Raw genomic sequence first — 16633 nt, 5'->3', positions numbered from 1 at the left:
GGTTTAGGGTACCTGGGAGACTTTCACAGGGTTGCTTAGCAATCTGAATATCTCTCTGTCTCAACTCCTAAGATTAGTACTGAGGACCCAGGGGTCTGTATGGGGTGGGGCTGAGTAGTTAAGACAAATATACTAGATCCGATGGCAATATGCTGGCAAAGCCCAAGCCCACATCCATTAATTTGCAGACTGGCTCATTGTAGAAATTCTTTATTTGGATCCTTCGGTGACCACAAAACGGAGCATAAGCACACATACACACGCACACACACACGCACATACACACAATATGCAAAGGCATTTCACAGGTGAAGGGATAGGGAGTGGGGAGAGGTGGCCACAAGAGCAGGTAGGGGCTTGACTCAATGAAGAGGAGCCTCTCTGATGGTGACATTCCCTGGAATTCTTGAATAAAAGCTACAAGAAAAAATCTACTCCCAATGAAGTCCTAGGCTGTAAAATGCAGCAGAGTTAGAGAAATCTAGATTTGGGGCCTGGGGAACATCTGGTTCCTTACTGTAGAAACCTGCATCAGCTCTCCATTTCTTTCCCTGGGATACCATCTAGGTCCCCGGCACCCAGAAATCATCTGATGGATGATGGGGGAAGGCTAGCACCAAAGCAACCTGGGCAGGGTGGTTTGCTGCACAAGGAGAAAGAGAGGACTGGTAGGGCTGAGGGGCGGCAATGAACCTTATAGCTGGCTGGCATGAGGCAGTTTGCTTTTAGGCACACAGAAGCCTCCAGGAAACCGGCATGTGGAGGACTTCCCACATGACCTTGGGTCAGAGCACCCCTGGTGGAGAAGTGGAAAGGTTCCAATTCATCTGGAGTTACCTATGATCCTACTAGTCACTGAGGCTCCTCCAGTTCCAGCTTGTTCCTAGGTGCTGCAGATCCTTAGCACCATTCGGGAATTGTGGAAAAGGGGTAGGAAGGACAGCAGTCCTCTGCCAGGACTGTGTCATTGCTCCAGGAGGGGACTTCACAGTCAGCAGAAACCTGCACAATTGGCCAATACCTGGTCCAAGGCTCAGGAAAGTCTGTACTATTTTGGGAGAGGGGTAGTGTCACATCAGCTCCAAATTGCCATGTGGCAACCACTTGCACTTACTGTTTCCTGCCCTGGCCAAAGTCTGGCATGAAGGTTCTGGGTTTCACCAGAGATGCCTACAGCCCGGGGAGTGCTCTGTTCTTTAGCTGCAGCAACTGGTCCAAAACTGGCTCTCAGAGGAAAGACAGGTGCTGGGACCTCAGCACATGCAGCCCAGAGGGACTGAAGAAAGGGAAAAGTCATCCTTTTTTTTTTTTTTTTTTTGCAGTTTTTGGCTGGGACTGGGTTTGAACCTGCCACCTCCGGCATATGGGGCCGGTGCCCTACTCCTTTGAGCCACAGGCGCCACCCATGGGAAAAGTCATCCTTTAAACTACCACCCTGTAATATTCCCAGTCCTCTCAAGAGTCCTTACCTCCCCTGTCATGACCTACAGTGCGTGTACCAAAAGGGAGGAAGTGCATTAGCCTGGACCAATCAGAGGCTGTCTGTGGCCCCATCCTGCCTCAGGCCTATGTATTCTCCTGGTTTAAGAAAGCAGAAAGAGGGAGCCAAGGGCTAACCAGTCACAGGAAGCTGGCTCACGCTGGTCCAACATGAGGTAGTGGGTAGAAACATCTCTAGTCTTCCAAAGTGGTTGAGTCTTTCTGAATAGGTTGCCTTTGCATGGGAATCTGGCCCGGGGATGATGCCATTATTTTTGGTGACCTATAATTTGAGAAAGAACAAAGGCACAGAGTCAGTGTGTGGCACAGTTGTAATGACACCCAAAGTAGCTTATTTTCATGATAGTTTGGCTCTCCTAGGGCCTTGGAGTAATGAAGCAGGGCAGCTTTCCCTTACCAAGGCCCATTGTATGGCAGGCACAAGGCTGGGTGCTGAGCTTCCGTCATTCCATTTCATGTGAATTCTACAAGATGAGAAATAGCACCCTCCCCTTTACATACAAGGAAACCAAAATTCAGAAAGCTTAAGGGGCTAGCTCAAAGTAAATATTTTTTTTTCTTTTTTCTTTTAGAGTCAGGGTCTTGTTCTGTTGTCCAGGCTAGAGTGTGGTGGCAGCATTATAGCTCACTACAACCTCAAATTCCTAGGCTCAAGCAATCCTTCTGCCTCAGCCACCCAAGTAGCTGGGACTTCAGGTATGTACTCAAGTGAGCCTCTTACCTCAGCCTCCTGAGTTGCTGAGAATATAAGTGAACACTACAACACCTGGCTAGCTTTTTTTCTTTTTTTTTGTAGAGACAGAGTCTCACTTTATTGCCCCCTTTTTTTTTGTTGCAGTTTGGCCAGGGCCAGGTTTGAACCTGCCACCCTTGGTATATGGGACTGGTGCCCTACTCACTGAGCCACAGGCGCCACCCAACACCTGGCTAGTTTTATTAGAGATGGGGTCTTGCTCTTCCTCAGGCTGGTCTTGAACTCCTGAGCTCAAGCAATCCACCCACCTCTGCCTTCCAGAGGGCTAGGATTACAGGTATGCCCAAACTAATTTTTCTATTTTTTGTAGAAATGGGTCCCATGATTGTTTAGCCTGGTCTCAAACTCCTGATCTCAAGTGATCCTCCCTCCATGGCTTTCTAACATGGTAGGATTATACAAGCATGAGTCACCATGTTCAGCCCCAAAGTAAAAAAAGAAATTTTTTTTTTTTTTTTTTGAGATAATCTTATACTCTGTCACCCAGCCTAGAGTGCAGTGGTATCACCACAGCTCACTGCAACTTCCAATTCCTGGCTCAAGCTATTCTCCTGCTTCAGCCTCCTAAGTAGCAGGGACTATAGGTGTGCACAACACCCAGAAAATTTTTACTCCAATACTCTGTGTTTTCACCACCTTTAAATCATTCAGCTCAGTAAGCAATGCAAAATCAAAACACCAAAGTTGAAGTAATCGTTTCAGCACTCTCGCCTGCCTGAAACTCAGTTTCCTTCTTTGTAAAGTAAGGATGCTGATATCTATCACAGAAGCTTATATTGTGGCACACTGCTCACACATGTTCCTCTTTGAAGAGGAAGGGACAAAACCATGTGGGCCCTCCTGATTGGGTCCTATCCTTTTCATATCTTTTTTTTTTTTTGAGACAGAGCCTCAAGCTGTTGCCCTGGGTAGAGTGCTGTGGCATCACAGCTCACAGCAACCTCCAACTCCTGGGCTCAAGCGATTCTCCTGCCTCTGCCTCCCAAGTAGCTGGGACTACAGGTGCCCACCACAACGCCTGGCTAATTTTTGGTTGCAGCCGTCATTTTTGTTTGGTGGGCCCAGGCTTTGAACGCACCAGTTCAGGTGTATGTGGCTAGTGCCTTAGCCACTTGAGCCACAGGTGCTGAGCCTCCTTTTCATATCTTGTGCCACTATTGCCTCTACAGCATGATGCCCTGCGTGGAGCATGCTGTGAGTTAGACAGGTTTCCGTCTTAATTATGACCCTGCCTCACAGGATCACTTCGAATGCTAGCTGCCCAAATCTGTAAAATGGGAATAACAACCCCTGCTGTGAGAGAATTTGCTTGGCATACGGCCTGCAACAGAACAGATATTCAACGAATGTTAGCAACTTTTGAGAGTATCACGAACAAGCGACTCTTCAAAACACTTATCACAGTGTGTAATTATCAGTTGCTTACTTGCTTAGTCTCCTCCCACCAGACTGTAAGGTCAGGAGAGCGGGGTCTTGGCCAGCACTCAGAACGTATTTAATGAAATGAAAAAACTTGGTTATTTTGGTAATGGCCTATAGAGGGAACTCTTGCCACATAATTGATGGCAGCAAAGGCTAGGGTCTTCAGGCCAGTGGAGAAAAAAATTCCTCCAGTATATGGGACCAGCACCCTACTCATTGAGCCACAGGCACTGCCCGAGAAAAAAAATTCCTTAGTTAGACTGCTACAGGTCAGAAAACCCATGTATTCTTTTATTTTTTAGAGACAGAGTCTCACTTTATCACCCTGGGTAGAGTGCTGTGGCGTCACAGGTCACAAAAAAAAAAAAAGCAACTTCCAGCTTTTGGGCTTAGGCGATTCTGTTGCTTCAGCCTCTGGAGTAGCTGGGACCACAGGCACCCGCCACAACGCCCGACTACTTTTGGTTGCAGTTTGGCTGCGGCCAGGTTTGAACCTGCCACCCTCGGTATATGGGGTCGGCGCCCTACTTACTGAGCCACAGGTGCCGCCCTTTAGATTATTACTATGTCGCCCTTGGTAGAATGCTGTGGCATCACAACTCACAGCAACCTCAAACTCCTAGGCTTAAGTGATTCTCTTGCCTCAGCCTTCTAGTAGTTGGGACTACAGGAACCTACCACAATGCCCAGCTATTTTTTGTTGTAGTTGTCATTGTTTGGTTTTCCTGGGAGGGGTTTGAACCCACCAGCCTCAGTGTACGTGGCTGGCGCGATAACCACCGTGCTATGGGCACTGAGCCTTTTCTTTTTTTTTTTTGAGATGTCTCACTCTGTCGCCCAGGGTAGAATGTCATGGCATCATAGCTCACAGCAACCTTAAACTCTAAGGCTTGAACAATCCTCTTGCCTCAGCCTGCTGAGTAGCTGGGACTACTTAACTAACTGGTGTAGTGTACTGTACACAACTACATTCAGCTATTTTTGTCTTGTTTTAGTGGAGACCGGGTCTCATTCTTGCTTAGGCTGGTCTTGACCTTTTTATTTATTTATTTTTTTGTAGACACAGAGTCTCACTTTATAGCCCTCGGTAGAGTGCCGTGGCATCACACAGCTCACAGCAACCTCCAACTCCTGGGCTTAAGCGATTCTCCTGCCTCAGCCTCCCAAGTAGCTGGGATTACAAGCGCCCACCACAACGCCCGGCTATTTTTTGGTTGCAGTTTGGCCGGGGCCGGGCTTGAACCCGTCACCCTCGGTATATGGGGCCAGCGCCCTACCAACTGAGCCACAGGCGCCACCCTTGACCTTTTTATTTTGTTTTGAAAAAGAGTCTTACTTTGTTGCTCTCGGTAGAGTGCTGTAGCTTCATAGCTCACAGCAACCTCAGACTCTTGGGTTCAAGCGATTCTCCTATCTTAGCCTCCTAAATAGCTGAGACTACAGGTGCCTGCCACAACGCCTCGTTATTTTATTTTATTTTTGCAGTTTTTGGCTTGGGCTGGTTTGAACCCGCCACCTCTGGCATATGGGGCCAGGGCCCTACTCCTTTGAGCCACAGGTGCTGCCTGACACCCGGTTATTTTTAGAGATGGGGTCTCAAACCTGTGAGCTCAGGAAATCTACTTGCCTCGGCCTCCCAGTGTGCTAGAATTACAGGCTTGAGCCACAGTGCCCAGCTTGGTCTCAAACTTTTGAGCTTAAGAGATCCACCTGCCTTGGCCTCCCAGAGAGCTAGGATTACAGGTGTGAGCCATTGCGCCTGGCCCCAGGTACTTTTACAGGACCACGGAGGAAAAATCTATGCTTCTCTAAAGGTCCAAAGGCTGGGAAGACACTGGTGGGGAAAAACTTACAGAGGCACTTTTTCCTTTTACGTGATTTACCTTCTGTTGACTGAGAAAAGGCTGTCAGGATTCCATGTTAGCAGAAGACTATCTGACTTTGTTCTGACTCAGAAGCCCTGGGCTCCTGCTGCAGACCATTGAATTTCAAAGAAGGGTTACTCACTGGTTCTTGTGTTTGAAGCCGCTGATGTGAGCTTGGTACTGTTCTATGGAGTTCAGCACTATCTTACACGTCTTGCAGGGATAGCCCTTCCCAGCTGAAACAGACATCAAGATCAAGATCTTAGTTATCCAATAAGAAGGGACCTGCTTTTCAAAGAGTATACAAATGCCCTTCTGAGGACTGATGAGTGGGTGGGGTGAGGTGGCCGCCCCTAATGAGAGTCCCAGAGGCCTCCGTGTTCAGGAGCAAAAAAATGTCTTCCTGAGGCTGGGAACCTCCTCATTTCCCTCTTTCCCCAGTCCCAGCAGAGCCTGGCCTAGACCAGATGTCTGCTGAGTAAACAAGTGCATGACATTTTGTGTATATGTCTTTTCCACTTTGTGCCAAGTGGCCTATTAAGAACGTTCTTCACTGAGAGATCTCTGTGAAGATCTTGGGCTTGCAATAACAGTAATTAATGAAAATGCCCGTTAGGAAAATCAATCTATCTCGGGGCTCAGATACCCTGTCTTGCTATCAGGGCTGCTCCAATGACAAAGTGGCATTCCTCCACATGGTCTACTAATAAGGAGCCAAGATACGGGACCAGACTACTAGCTCTGCCTTCATGCAACTTTGGCTAATAAATGGCTTATCCTCTCTGATTCTGAGCTTTTCTCAACTGCAAACCAATTATACCACAACTTATAATCATAAGTTATAATAAAAACAGTTGTAGGCCAAGTGTGGTAGCTCATGCCTATAACCCTAGCACTTTGGGAGGCTCAGGCAAGGAGGATCCCTTAAGCTCAGGAGTTTGAGACCAGCCTGAGCAAGAGTAAAACCCAAAAAAGGAAAAACAAAAAAAGAGTAAGACCCTGTCTCTACTAAAAATAGAAAAACTAGCCAGCCATTGTGGCAGAAGTCTGTAGTCTCAGGTACTTGGGAGGCTGAGGCAGGAGGACTGCTTGAATCCAGGAGTCTGAGGTTGTGATGAGCTATGTGGATGCCACAAAACTCTAGCCTGGGAAACAAAGTGAGACTCTGTTTCACAAAGAAAAAAAGGTTACTATTTACCAAACACATGATGCAGACCATGTACTTCATATACTTTCTTTTTTTTTTTGAGACAGAGTTAAGACTCCAGAGCGTTGCCCTCAGTAGAGTTCCGTGGCGTCTCAGTCTCAGCAACCTCAAACTCTTGGGCTCAAGAGATCTTCTGGCTTTAGCCTCCTGAATAGCTGGTTACAGATACCTGCCTCAATACCCAGATAATTTTTCTATCTTTAGTAGAGATACATCTTGTTCTTGCTCAGGCTGGTCTCGAACTCCTGAGCTCAGGCAGTCTTCCAGAGTGATAGGATTATAAGCGTGAGCCACCACACCCAGCAGTACGGTTATTTTATAGATGAGGAAGATAAGGCCTGTGCACAAGAGCACAGAGCAAATAAACAGCAAATGCAGGCTTGGATAACCACAAAGTCTGTACTTACTTTAGCATATCAGATGCTAGTTGGGCAAGACAAACAGCTGCACACATGACTTGAAGGGCCCTTCTGGCTCTGACACTTTGAACCACCTGCCACCCTCAAGTCTCACAGAGTTGGAATAAACTGACCTAGGTTCAAATCTCAGCTCTACCATTCCTTACCTGTGGGATCACAGGCCAGTTATTTAACCTCTCTGAGACTTGGTTTTCTGTAAAAGTGGGGCTTCTTTGAGACTCGGGTTTCTCACCACTGAGATGGGATTAATATTAGTATCAACCTCTTATTTTTGTAATAATGATTTATTATTATTATTATTTTCTTTTTTGGAGACAGTGTCTCACTTTGTTGCCTTCTGTAGAGTACTGTGGCATCACATCTCACAGCAACTTCAACCTCTTACGCTCAAGTGATTCTCTTGCCTCAACCTCGTGAGTAGCGAAGACTACAGGCGCCTGTACAATCCCCAGCTATTTTTAGAGATGAGGCTGGTCTTGAACTTATGAGCTCAGGCAATCCACCCATCTTGAACTCATAAGCTCAGGCTGGTCTCAAACTCATGGGTTCAGGCAATCCACACACCTCAGCCTCCCAGAGTGCTAGGATTATAGGCGTAAGCCACTGTGCTGGCCTTGTATTATTATTATTGTTGTTGTTATTATTATTTTTTGAGACAGTCTCAAGCTGTCGCTCTGGATAGAATACCATGGCGTTACAGCTCACAGCAACCTCAAACTCGGGCTTAAGCGATTGTCTTGCCTCAGCCTCCCAAGTAGCTGAGCCTACAGGCACCCGCCACAACGCCCGGCTATTTTTCTGTTGCAGTTGTCATTGTTGCTTAGCTGGCCCAGGCTGGGTTCGAACCCACCAGCTTTGGTGTATGTGGCTGGCACCAAAACCACTGTACTATGGGCGCCAAGCCTATTATTATTTTTTTGAGACACAGCCTTATTCTGTCACTTTGTGTAGAATGCCCTGGTATCATAGCTCGTGGCAACCTCAAATTCTTGAGCTCAAGCGATCCTCTTGCCTTAGACTCCCAAGTAGCTGGGACTAAGGGTGCCTGCCACAAAGCCTAGCTAGTTTTTCTTTTTTTTTTTTTTTTGTAGAGACAGAGTCTCACTTTATGGCCCTTGGTAGAGTGCCGTGGCCTCACACAGCTCACAGCAACCTCCAACTCCTGGGCTTAAGCGATTCTCTTGCCTCAGCCTCCCGAGTAGCTGGGACTACAGGCGGCCGCCACAACGCCCGGCTATTTTTTGGTTGCAGTTTGGCCGGGGCTGGGTTTGAACCCGCCACCCTCGGTATATGGGGCCGGCGCCCTACCGATTGAGCCACAGGCGCCGCCCAGTTTTTCTACTCTTAGTAGAGAGGGTCTTGCTCTTGCTTAGGCTGGTCTCGAACTCCCGAGCTCAAGCAATCCACTTACCTCAGCCTCCCAAAGTGCTAGGATTACAGGAATGAGCCACTATGCCTGGCTCTAATGATTTAAATAAAAGCATTTGACATAGAATAGATGCTTGACTAATGTGAACTTTTATCACTATCATTATTTCACTCTTACGAGTTCTGTGAGACATGCTGGCAAAAAGAAAGAGGTGGGGAGTGGTACCTTTTAAACAGCTTTCCACAGCAGCTGCAGCTTATAGCTACATAGTGAGAGCATGAACAATCTCCTCTAGTAAGTTAGCCAATATTCCCAGGTGCGTTTGTTTCCCTTGCATCTTCATGTATTTCTTGACACATCCCTTTTAAGCATTTAAGGAGGAAATTATTGTAATCAGTATTCAAGGTCTTTCCTACAAAAATTATTATTATTATTACTATTATTATTATTTGAGACAGAGCCTCAAGCTGTCACCCTGGGTAGAGTGCTGTGGCATCACAGTTCACAGCGACCTCCAGCTCCTGGGCTCAAGTGATTCTCTTGCCTCCACCTCCCAAGTAGCTGGGACTACAGGCGCCTGCCACAATGCCTGGCTATTTTTTGGTTGTAGCCGTAATTGCTGTTGACAGAACAAGACTCTGTCTCAAAGGAAACAGGCGGGCCTGCGCTGGATTCTAACCCACCAACTTAGATGTATGTGGCTGGTGCCTTAGCTGCTTGAGCCACAGGTGCTGAGCCCAAAAATTATTTTTTAAATTAGAGATAGAGGTCTCACTATGTTGCCCAGGATGCCCTTGAACTCCTGAGTTCAAGCAATCCTACCCCCTCGGCCTCCTGAATAGTTGGGGATACAGATATGCACCACTGTGCCAGGCTTACAGGTCCATTTAATTTAATTTAATTTTTTCGGAGACAAGATCTCATTCTATTACCCAGGCTAGAGCGCAGTGGCATAATTACAGCTCACTGAAACATTAAACTCTTGGGCTCAAGAAGTTTCTCTGCCTCAGCCTCCTAAGTAGCAGGGACTAGACACACATTGCCATACTCAGTTCATTTTTCTGTTTTTAGTAGAGACAGGGTCTCACTATGTTCAGGCTGGTCTCGAATTCCTAGCCTCAAGTGATCCTCCCACCTCAGCATTTCTCAAAGCGTTGGCATTATAGGCATGAACCACCACAACCAGCACCTTATTTTTATTTATTTGATGGTTTTACAATTCCTCTTTCACAGAATCAAGGTCCCTATTTAAGACCAGTGTCATGGTTCAACACTCTCAGGGAAAAGATTATCAGGAATTAGCAGAGCTATCCTCCTCTGAAAGTCAGGAGTGGGACCTGGGGTTGGTATGAGGTTGACAACTACCAATGCTTAAGAGTTTCTTGATTCCCAGATTACAAAGCCCGCCTTTGTTACCTATGAAGCACCAGGTACCATGCCAAAACTTTGTATATTTATGTCCTTGGATTCTTACAACTATCCTGCAAGTGAGGTGGTTATTTCCATTTTTCAAAGCAAGAAACAGGCTCAGAGAGGTTTAGGGGCTTACTTGGGGTCAGAGCTGGGACTTGTCTTCTAACCTGATTGTCCTACACCACAAGTTTATGGACTCTTCCATGTCCCTTATGAGCACACTTGCTTATCTATAAGATGGACTCAAATCACCATTTGGGAGCAATTATAGAATTTATTGCTACTTCTATAAAAAAGATTGTTGGATGGGTGTGGTGGCTCACATCTATAATCCTAGCACTCTGGGAGGCCAATGCACGTGGATTGCCTGAGCTCAGGAGTTCCAGATCAGCCTGAGCAAGAATGGGACCCCATCTCTAAAAATAGCTGGGTGCTGTGGTAGGCACCTGTAGTCTTAACTACTTGGGAGGTTGAGGTAAGAGGAATGCTTGAGTCCAAACTTTTGAAGTTGCTGTGACCTATGACACCATGGGACTCTACTGAGGTTGACAAAGTAAGATTCCGTCTCAAAAAATGAACAAATAAATAAATAATCATCCAGTACACATGCTAATGAATTTCCATCTGCTTAATTTTGCATGTTTGGTATTCTGGTTTACCTGTGTGCTTTTATGAAGTATAAATCACTAGAACTAATTTTTTGGAGATGGGATCTCACCATATTGCCCAGACTGGATTTGAGCTCCTGCTTCAGCTTCCTGAGAAGCTGGGACTACAGATGCATTAAAATACATATGTAGCAGAAGAACGTCACTTGTCTTAAGTTGACTGAAGTCTTTATTCTATCCCACTTCCCCTTCTAGCTATTACCTACCTCTATTCTTTCCTCTCTTTTTTGTTGCCAGGTCTCTTGAAAGAACTGTCTATATTTGCCTCTCCATATTCTTGCCTCTCAATCATTTTGTTACTGATCCTACTACACACGCACACACAAACACACATGTTCTGAGGCCAATGATGGCTTCTATGCATCTAAATTTAATGGACAAATTAATGTTTATCAGGTTCCTTATATTTGGCCCCTCAATGGTACCTGACAGACATCTCATAGAACTGGTGATTCCTTCCAGCCCTTGGCTTTTAGCACACCATCGTCTTTTGAATTCTCCCCTCTGGTTGTTCCTTCTCAGTCTCTTGCCATCTCATTTGATCCCACCATTAAATACTGGCATTCTTGAGGGCTCAATCTTTTCTTATTTTTATTTTATTATTAAGATTTCATTTTTGGGGTGGCGCCTGTGGCTCAGTGAGTAGGGTGCCGGCCCCATATGCCGAGGGTGGCGGGTTCAAACCCAGCCCCGGCCAAAACTGCAACAAAAAAATAGCTGGGCGTTGTGGTGGGCGGCTGTGGTCCCAGCTACTCGGGAGGTTGAGGCAAGAGAATCACGTAAGCCCAAGAGTTAGAGGTTGCTGTGAGCCACGTAACGCCATGGCACTCTATCAAGGGTGGTACAGTGAGACTCTGTCTCTACAAAAAAAAAAGATTTCATTTTTGTTTTCTTTGAGACAGGGTCTTGTTCTGTCACTTGTGCTAGAGTGCAGTGGCGTCATCATAGTTTACTATAACTCAAACTCCTGGGCTTAAGTGATTCTCCTGCCTCAGTATCCCAAGCAACTGGGAAAATAGGCATGCACCCCCATGCCCACCTAATTTTTCCTTTTGGGGGGGAGTGGCACCTGTACTCAGTGGGTAGAACACTGGCCACATACATCAGAGCTGGCGGTTTTGAACCTGGCCCAGGCCAGCTAAAACGACAATGACAACTGCAACAAAAAAATAGCCGGACGTTATGGTGGGTGACTATAAACCCAGCTACTTGGGAGGCTGAGGTGAGAGAATCGCTTAAGCCCAAGAGTTTGAGGTTGTTGTGAACTGTGACACCACGGCATTTTAGCCAGGGTGACAGCTTGAAACTCTGTCTCAAAAAAAAAAAAAAAGAGAAAAAAGAAAAAAAGTTATTTTTTCCTTTTTTGGGGGGGGGGAACAGGGTCTTGTTCTTGCTCAGACTGATCTCCAACTCCTCCCCAAATGCTAGGAATACAGGTGTGAGCCACCACACCTGGCCTAAAGGACTTGATCTTAAACTCTTACTTATTCTTTTTCTAAACTAAAAGGACCTCATTTATTGCTCTGATTTCAATTACCACTTGCTAGGCTAAAACATATGAAATTACCAATAGTTAATAGTTTCTAATCTGTAAAAATGATTTCATATGGTTTAAACTAACATGATGAAAATACAAACTTCTCTTAATCCTGACCTCTCCTTTGAGTTCCAGACCTGTATATACAACTGCCTCTTTGATATCTCTTCTTAGATGTTGCATGGGTATCTTAAACTCAAGCTGATGAAACCTGGTCATCTACCTAATTGCTTAAGACTAAATACAGGTATCATCCTTGACTTCTGTCATCTCCCACCTTTGATGGCCAAGTCCTAACAGTTCTGTGTCCTACAGACCTCTTGAATCCATCTACTCTGTCTACCACTCTACCATTACTTTAGTCCAAGCTCCTATCTTTTTTTTTTTTTTTTTAAGACAGAGTCTTGTTATGTCACAAGCTGTGGCATCACAGCTCACAGCAACCTCAAACTCTTGGGCTTAAGTGATTCTCTTGCCTCAGCCTCCCAAGTAGCTGGGATTACAGGTGCCCACCACAACACCTGGCCATTTATTTTGTTGTTGTAGTTGACATTGTTGTTTAGCAGCCCTGCCTGGGCTGAGTTTGAACCTGCCAGCTCTGGTGTATGTGGCCGGTGCCCTAGCCCCTGAGTTACGGGCACCGAGCCCAACCTCCCATCTTCTCTAGCATGACCTACTCCTATGGTCTCATAGCTGGTCTCTCTCCATTACTCTTTTACCCTGTTCCAAACCATTTACTCATAATGCTTAAACTGGCAATGGTTTCCCAATGCTCTCAGATACAGACCTAATTCCTTAATGTAACTTACAACTGTGACTGGATGTTTTTCCAGTTTTATTTATTTATTTTTGAGACTGTTGCCCTGGGTAAAGTGCCGTGGCATCGCAGATCACAGCAACCTCTAGCTGCTGGGCTTAAGTGATTCTCTTGCCTTGGCTTCCCAAGTAGCTGGGACTACAGGCGCCTACCACAACGCCCGGCTATTTTTTAGTTGTAGTTGTCCTTGTTGCTTGGCAGGCCCGGGTTGGATTCTCTGGTATATGTGGCTAGTGCCTTAGCCGCTTGAGCTTCAGGTACCGAGCCTGTTTTTCTAGTTTTTTTTTTTAATTTTTTTTGGCCAGGGCTGGGTTTGAACCCGCCACCTCTGGCATATGGGACCGGCGCCCTACTCCTTGAGCCACAGGCGCTGCCCTGTTTTTCTAGTTTTAATCAACAAGTTATTTCTGAGGGCAGGGGAGATACTTTGTTGGTTTAAATTAAAAAGAACCCTAGCCAGGCATTGTGGGGGGTGCCTGCAGTTCTAGCTACTTGGGAGGCTGAGGCAAGAGAATCACTTAAGCCCAAGAGTTTGAGGTTGCTGTGAGCTGTGATGCTACAGCACTTTATTGAAGGTGACTCTTTCTCAAAAAAAAAATTAAAAAGAACCGAACAAGGCCAAATGTAAGTTACAGAAACCAAAACAGGACATCTGGAAAAATCTAATATTCTTTACTTAGCAAGACTTTCTTTCTTTCCTTTTTTTTTTTTTTGGTGAGACAGAGTCTCAAGCTCTTGCCCTGGGTAGGGTACAGTGCTGTAGCATCATAGCTCACAGCAATTTCAAACTCCTGGGCTCAACTTCCTGCCTCAGTTTTTCTATTTTTAGTAGAGACGGGGTCTTGTTCTTGCTCAGGCTGGTCTCGAATTCCTGAGCTCAAGCAATCCACCCACCTTGGCCTCCAAGAGTGGTAGGATTACAGTGTGAGCCACTGCATCTGGTCTCAAATTCTCTTAATGCCCAAATTTTCAGGAATAGCTATATAAATGAAGTCTTTGTTTTTGTTTTTGTTTTTTGAGACAGAGTCTCACTATGTCACCCGTGATTGAATGCCCTCACAGCTCACAGTAACCTCAAACTCTTGGGCTTAAGTGATTCTCTTGTCTCATCCTCCAAAGTAGCTGGGACTACAGGTGCCCGGCACAACACTTGGCTACTTTTTTTTGTTGCAGTTGTCATTGTTGTTTAGCTGGCCCAGGCTGGGTTCGAACCCGCCAGCCTGGGTGTATGTGGCTGGTGCCCTACCAACTGAGCTATGGGCAACACATGAAGTCTTAAAAAAAAAGCACAAAATTGGCTAGGCGCCTGTGGCTCAGTGGCTAGGGCACCAGTCACATACACTGGAGCTGGCAGGTTCGAACCCAGCCTGGGCCTGCCAAACAGTGACAAGTACAACCAAAAAATAGCTAGGTGTTGTGGCGGGTTCCTGTGGTCCCAGCTACTTGAGAGGCTGAGGTAAGAGAATTGCTTAAGCCCAAGATTTTGAGTTTGAGGTTGCTGTGAGCTGTGATGCCATGGCACTCTACTGAGGGTGACATAGTGAGACTCTGTCTCAAAAAAATAAAGCACAAAATTATAAATGTTATTCAACTTATTTCAACAAAACTGTTTACTTTTCAGAAAGGTATTTTCACCATAAAGAAGCTAATATATTTCTTATTTTACAGAATGAGTTTTTACCCAGCAAGTAAAAGAAATCAGTTCGTGTCATCTGAAATGATGTTAGGTCTTTCTATTCTGTAGAAATAAATTCTACTTGAAATAATTACAGCAGTCCCCCTCATCTGTAGTTTTGCTTTCCTTGGTTTCAGTTACCTGTAGTCAACTGTCGTCTGAAAATGTTAAATGAAGAATTACAGAAGTATACAATTCATAGTTTTGCATTGTGCACCATTCTGAGTAGTGCTATGAAATCTCATGTTGTACTACACTGTCCTACCATGGATGTGAACCATCCCCCTTCTGTCCAGCATAGGCATCTTGGTTATCATATAGATAAAAACACAGTATATTTTAGGTTTGGTGCTATCTGTAGTTTCAGATATCCACTGGGGGTCTTGGAACATATCACCCACAGATAAGAAGAGACTAGTGTATTCTAAACATGCATTAGCATGTCACAAAGTGTTGTTAAAGTACGTATAACTTTTTGTTTTTTTGAGGCAGGGTCTCACTCAGTTGCCCTAGGCTATGTGCTGTGGCATCAGCCTAGCTCACAGCAGCCTGAACTGATCCTCCTGTCTCAGCCTCCTGAGTATCTAGAACGATAGGTGCCTATCCTAACATCCAGCTAATTTTTTTTTTCAAATTTTCCTTTTTTTTTCTTTTTGCAATTTTTGGCTGGGGCTGAGTTTGAACCCACTACCTCTGGTATATGGGGCTGGTGTCCTACTCCTTTGAGCCATAGGCACCGCTCACACTTAGCTAATTTTTCTCTCTATATATTTTTTATTGAGACGGAGTCTCACTTTGCCACCCTCCGTAGAATGCCATGGCGTCATAGTTCACAGCAATCTTTAACTCTTGGTTTTAAGCGATTCTCTTGCCTCAGCCTCCCAATAAGTTGGGACTATAGGCACCCACCACAACGCCCGACTATTTTTTGGTTGCAGTTGTTTAGCAACCCTGGGCCAGGTTCAAATCCACCAGCCTTGGTGTATATGGCTGGTGCCCTACTCACTGAGGTACGGGTGCTGAGACAATTTTTCTATTTTTAGTAGAAAAGGGGTCTCACTCTTGCTCAGAGTGGTCTTGAACTTCCAAGCTAACTGACTCTCCAGCCTCCGCCTCCCAGACTGCTGGGATCATAGCCATGAACCACCATGCCTGGCCCACAGATGCTCTTTTATTTATACATCTAGATAGACCCATCAGAAATCCAAAATATTATAATTCAAAAATGTGTGACTGATTGGGAGCTAAGGATCACTGATGCTGCCCAGCAATGCAAGAACTATGGTTTCTACTGAATGCCTATTGCTTTTTTTGACTTTCATAAAGTAAAAAAATTATAAAGTTGAACAATCATAAGTTGGGGAGTGTGTGTACGTGTAGTTTTAATAATTTTTCTTGGCAATGAATCCCCAACAATAAAAAAAAATAATATTTTTTCTTGGTACTTTGATATCTCCTTCTTAATATAATCATAACCAGAGGATGGAGGCAAAGCTTTGATGTAGGGGTTTAAATTCTGCTGACATCAAGCAACCTTTTCTTCTTTAGGGAGTCTACCTTTGTGAAGTATTAACTACCTTTGTGAAGTGATAGAGAACTATCAGAACATGAGGTTCTAGCTGGGCACGGTGGCTCACACCTGTAATCCTATCACTTTGGGAGGCTAATGGGGCTGGATTGCTTGAGCTCAGGAGCTCAAGACTAGCCTGAGTAAGAGGGAACTGCTGTGCCTAAAAAAAAAAAAAAGAACATGAGGTTCTAACCTAATCTACTGAGAGTTCTGAATCTGGTTTGCAGACAAGTTTGATTCACATAGGACTTAAAAATGTTTTAATTTAGTAGCACATTTAAAAATCAAAGGAATGGGCTCGGCACTTATAGCTCAGCTGCTAGGGTGCCAGCCACATACAGCTCTGGTGTATGAGTTTTACAATGCTGGTGGGTTCGAACCCAGCCTGGGACTGCCAAACAATGACAATTACAACTA

At 45.3% G+C, this 16633-nt stretch overlaps 1 protein-coding gene across 6 annotated transcripts in view; it reads right to left on the bottom strand.

Annotated features, from left to right (window-relative positions):
• Positions 1-200: 200 nt before the first annotated feature.
• ZNF346 (zinc finger protein 346) overlaps positions 201-16633 on the bottom strand; it is a 42783-nt gene continuing 26350 nt past the window's right edge. For 3 of the 6 annotated variants that reach the window (XM_053566390.1, XM_053566391.1, XM_053566394.1), the window contains 2 exons: positions 5684-5777; positions 201-1762 (listed from right to left, as the gene is read on the bottom strand). In XM_053566390.1, coding sequence (XP_053422365.1) covers positions 1675-1762; positions 5684-5777 — 182 coding nt within the window. In that variant the 3' untranslated portion in view covers positions 201-1674. Of the gene's footprint in view, positions 1763-5683; positions 5778-8761; positions 8898-16633 lie in introns of all 6 variants that reach the window. The other 3 variants (XM_053566392.1, XM_053566393.1, XR_008375186.1) reach the window with 2 other exon arrangements.

This window comes from Nycticebus coucang, chromosome 17, assembly GCF_027406575.1.
Source record: "Nycticebus coucang isolate mNycCou1 chromosome 17, mNycCou1.pri, whole genome shotgun sequence".
Taxonomy (NCBI): Eukaryota; Metazoa; Chordata; class Mammalia; order Primates; family Lorisidae; genus Nycticebus; species Nycticebus coucang.
The sequence above is the reverse complement of the archived record's forward strand: the minus strand, read 5'-3'. Positions and strand labels throughout refer to the sequence as shown.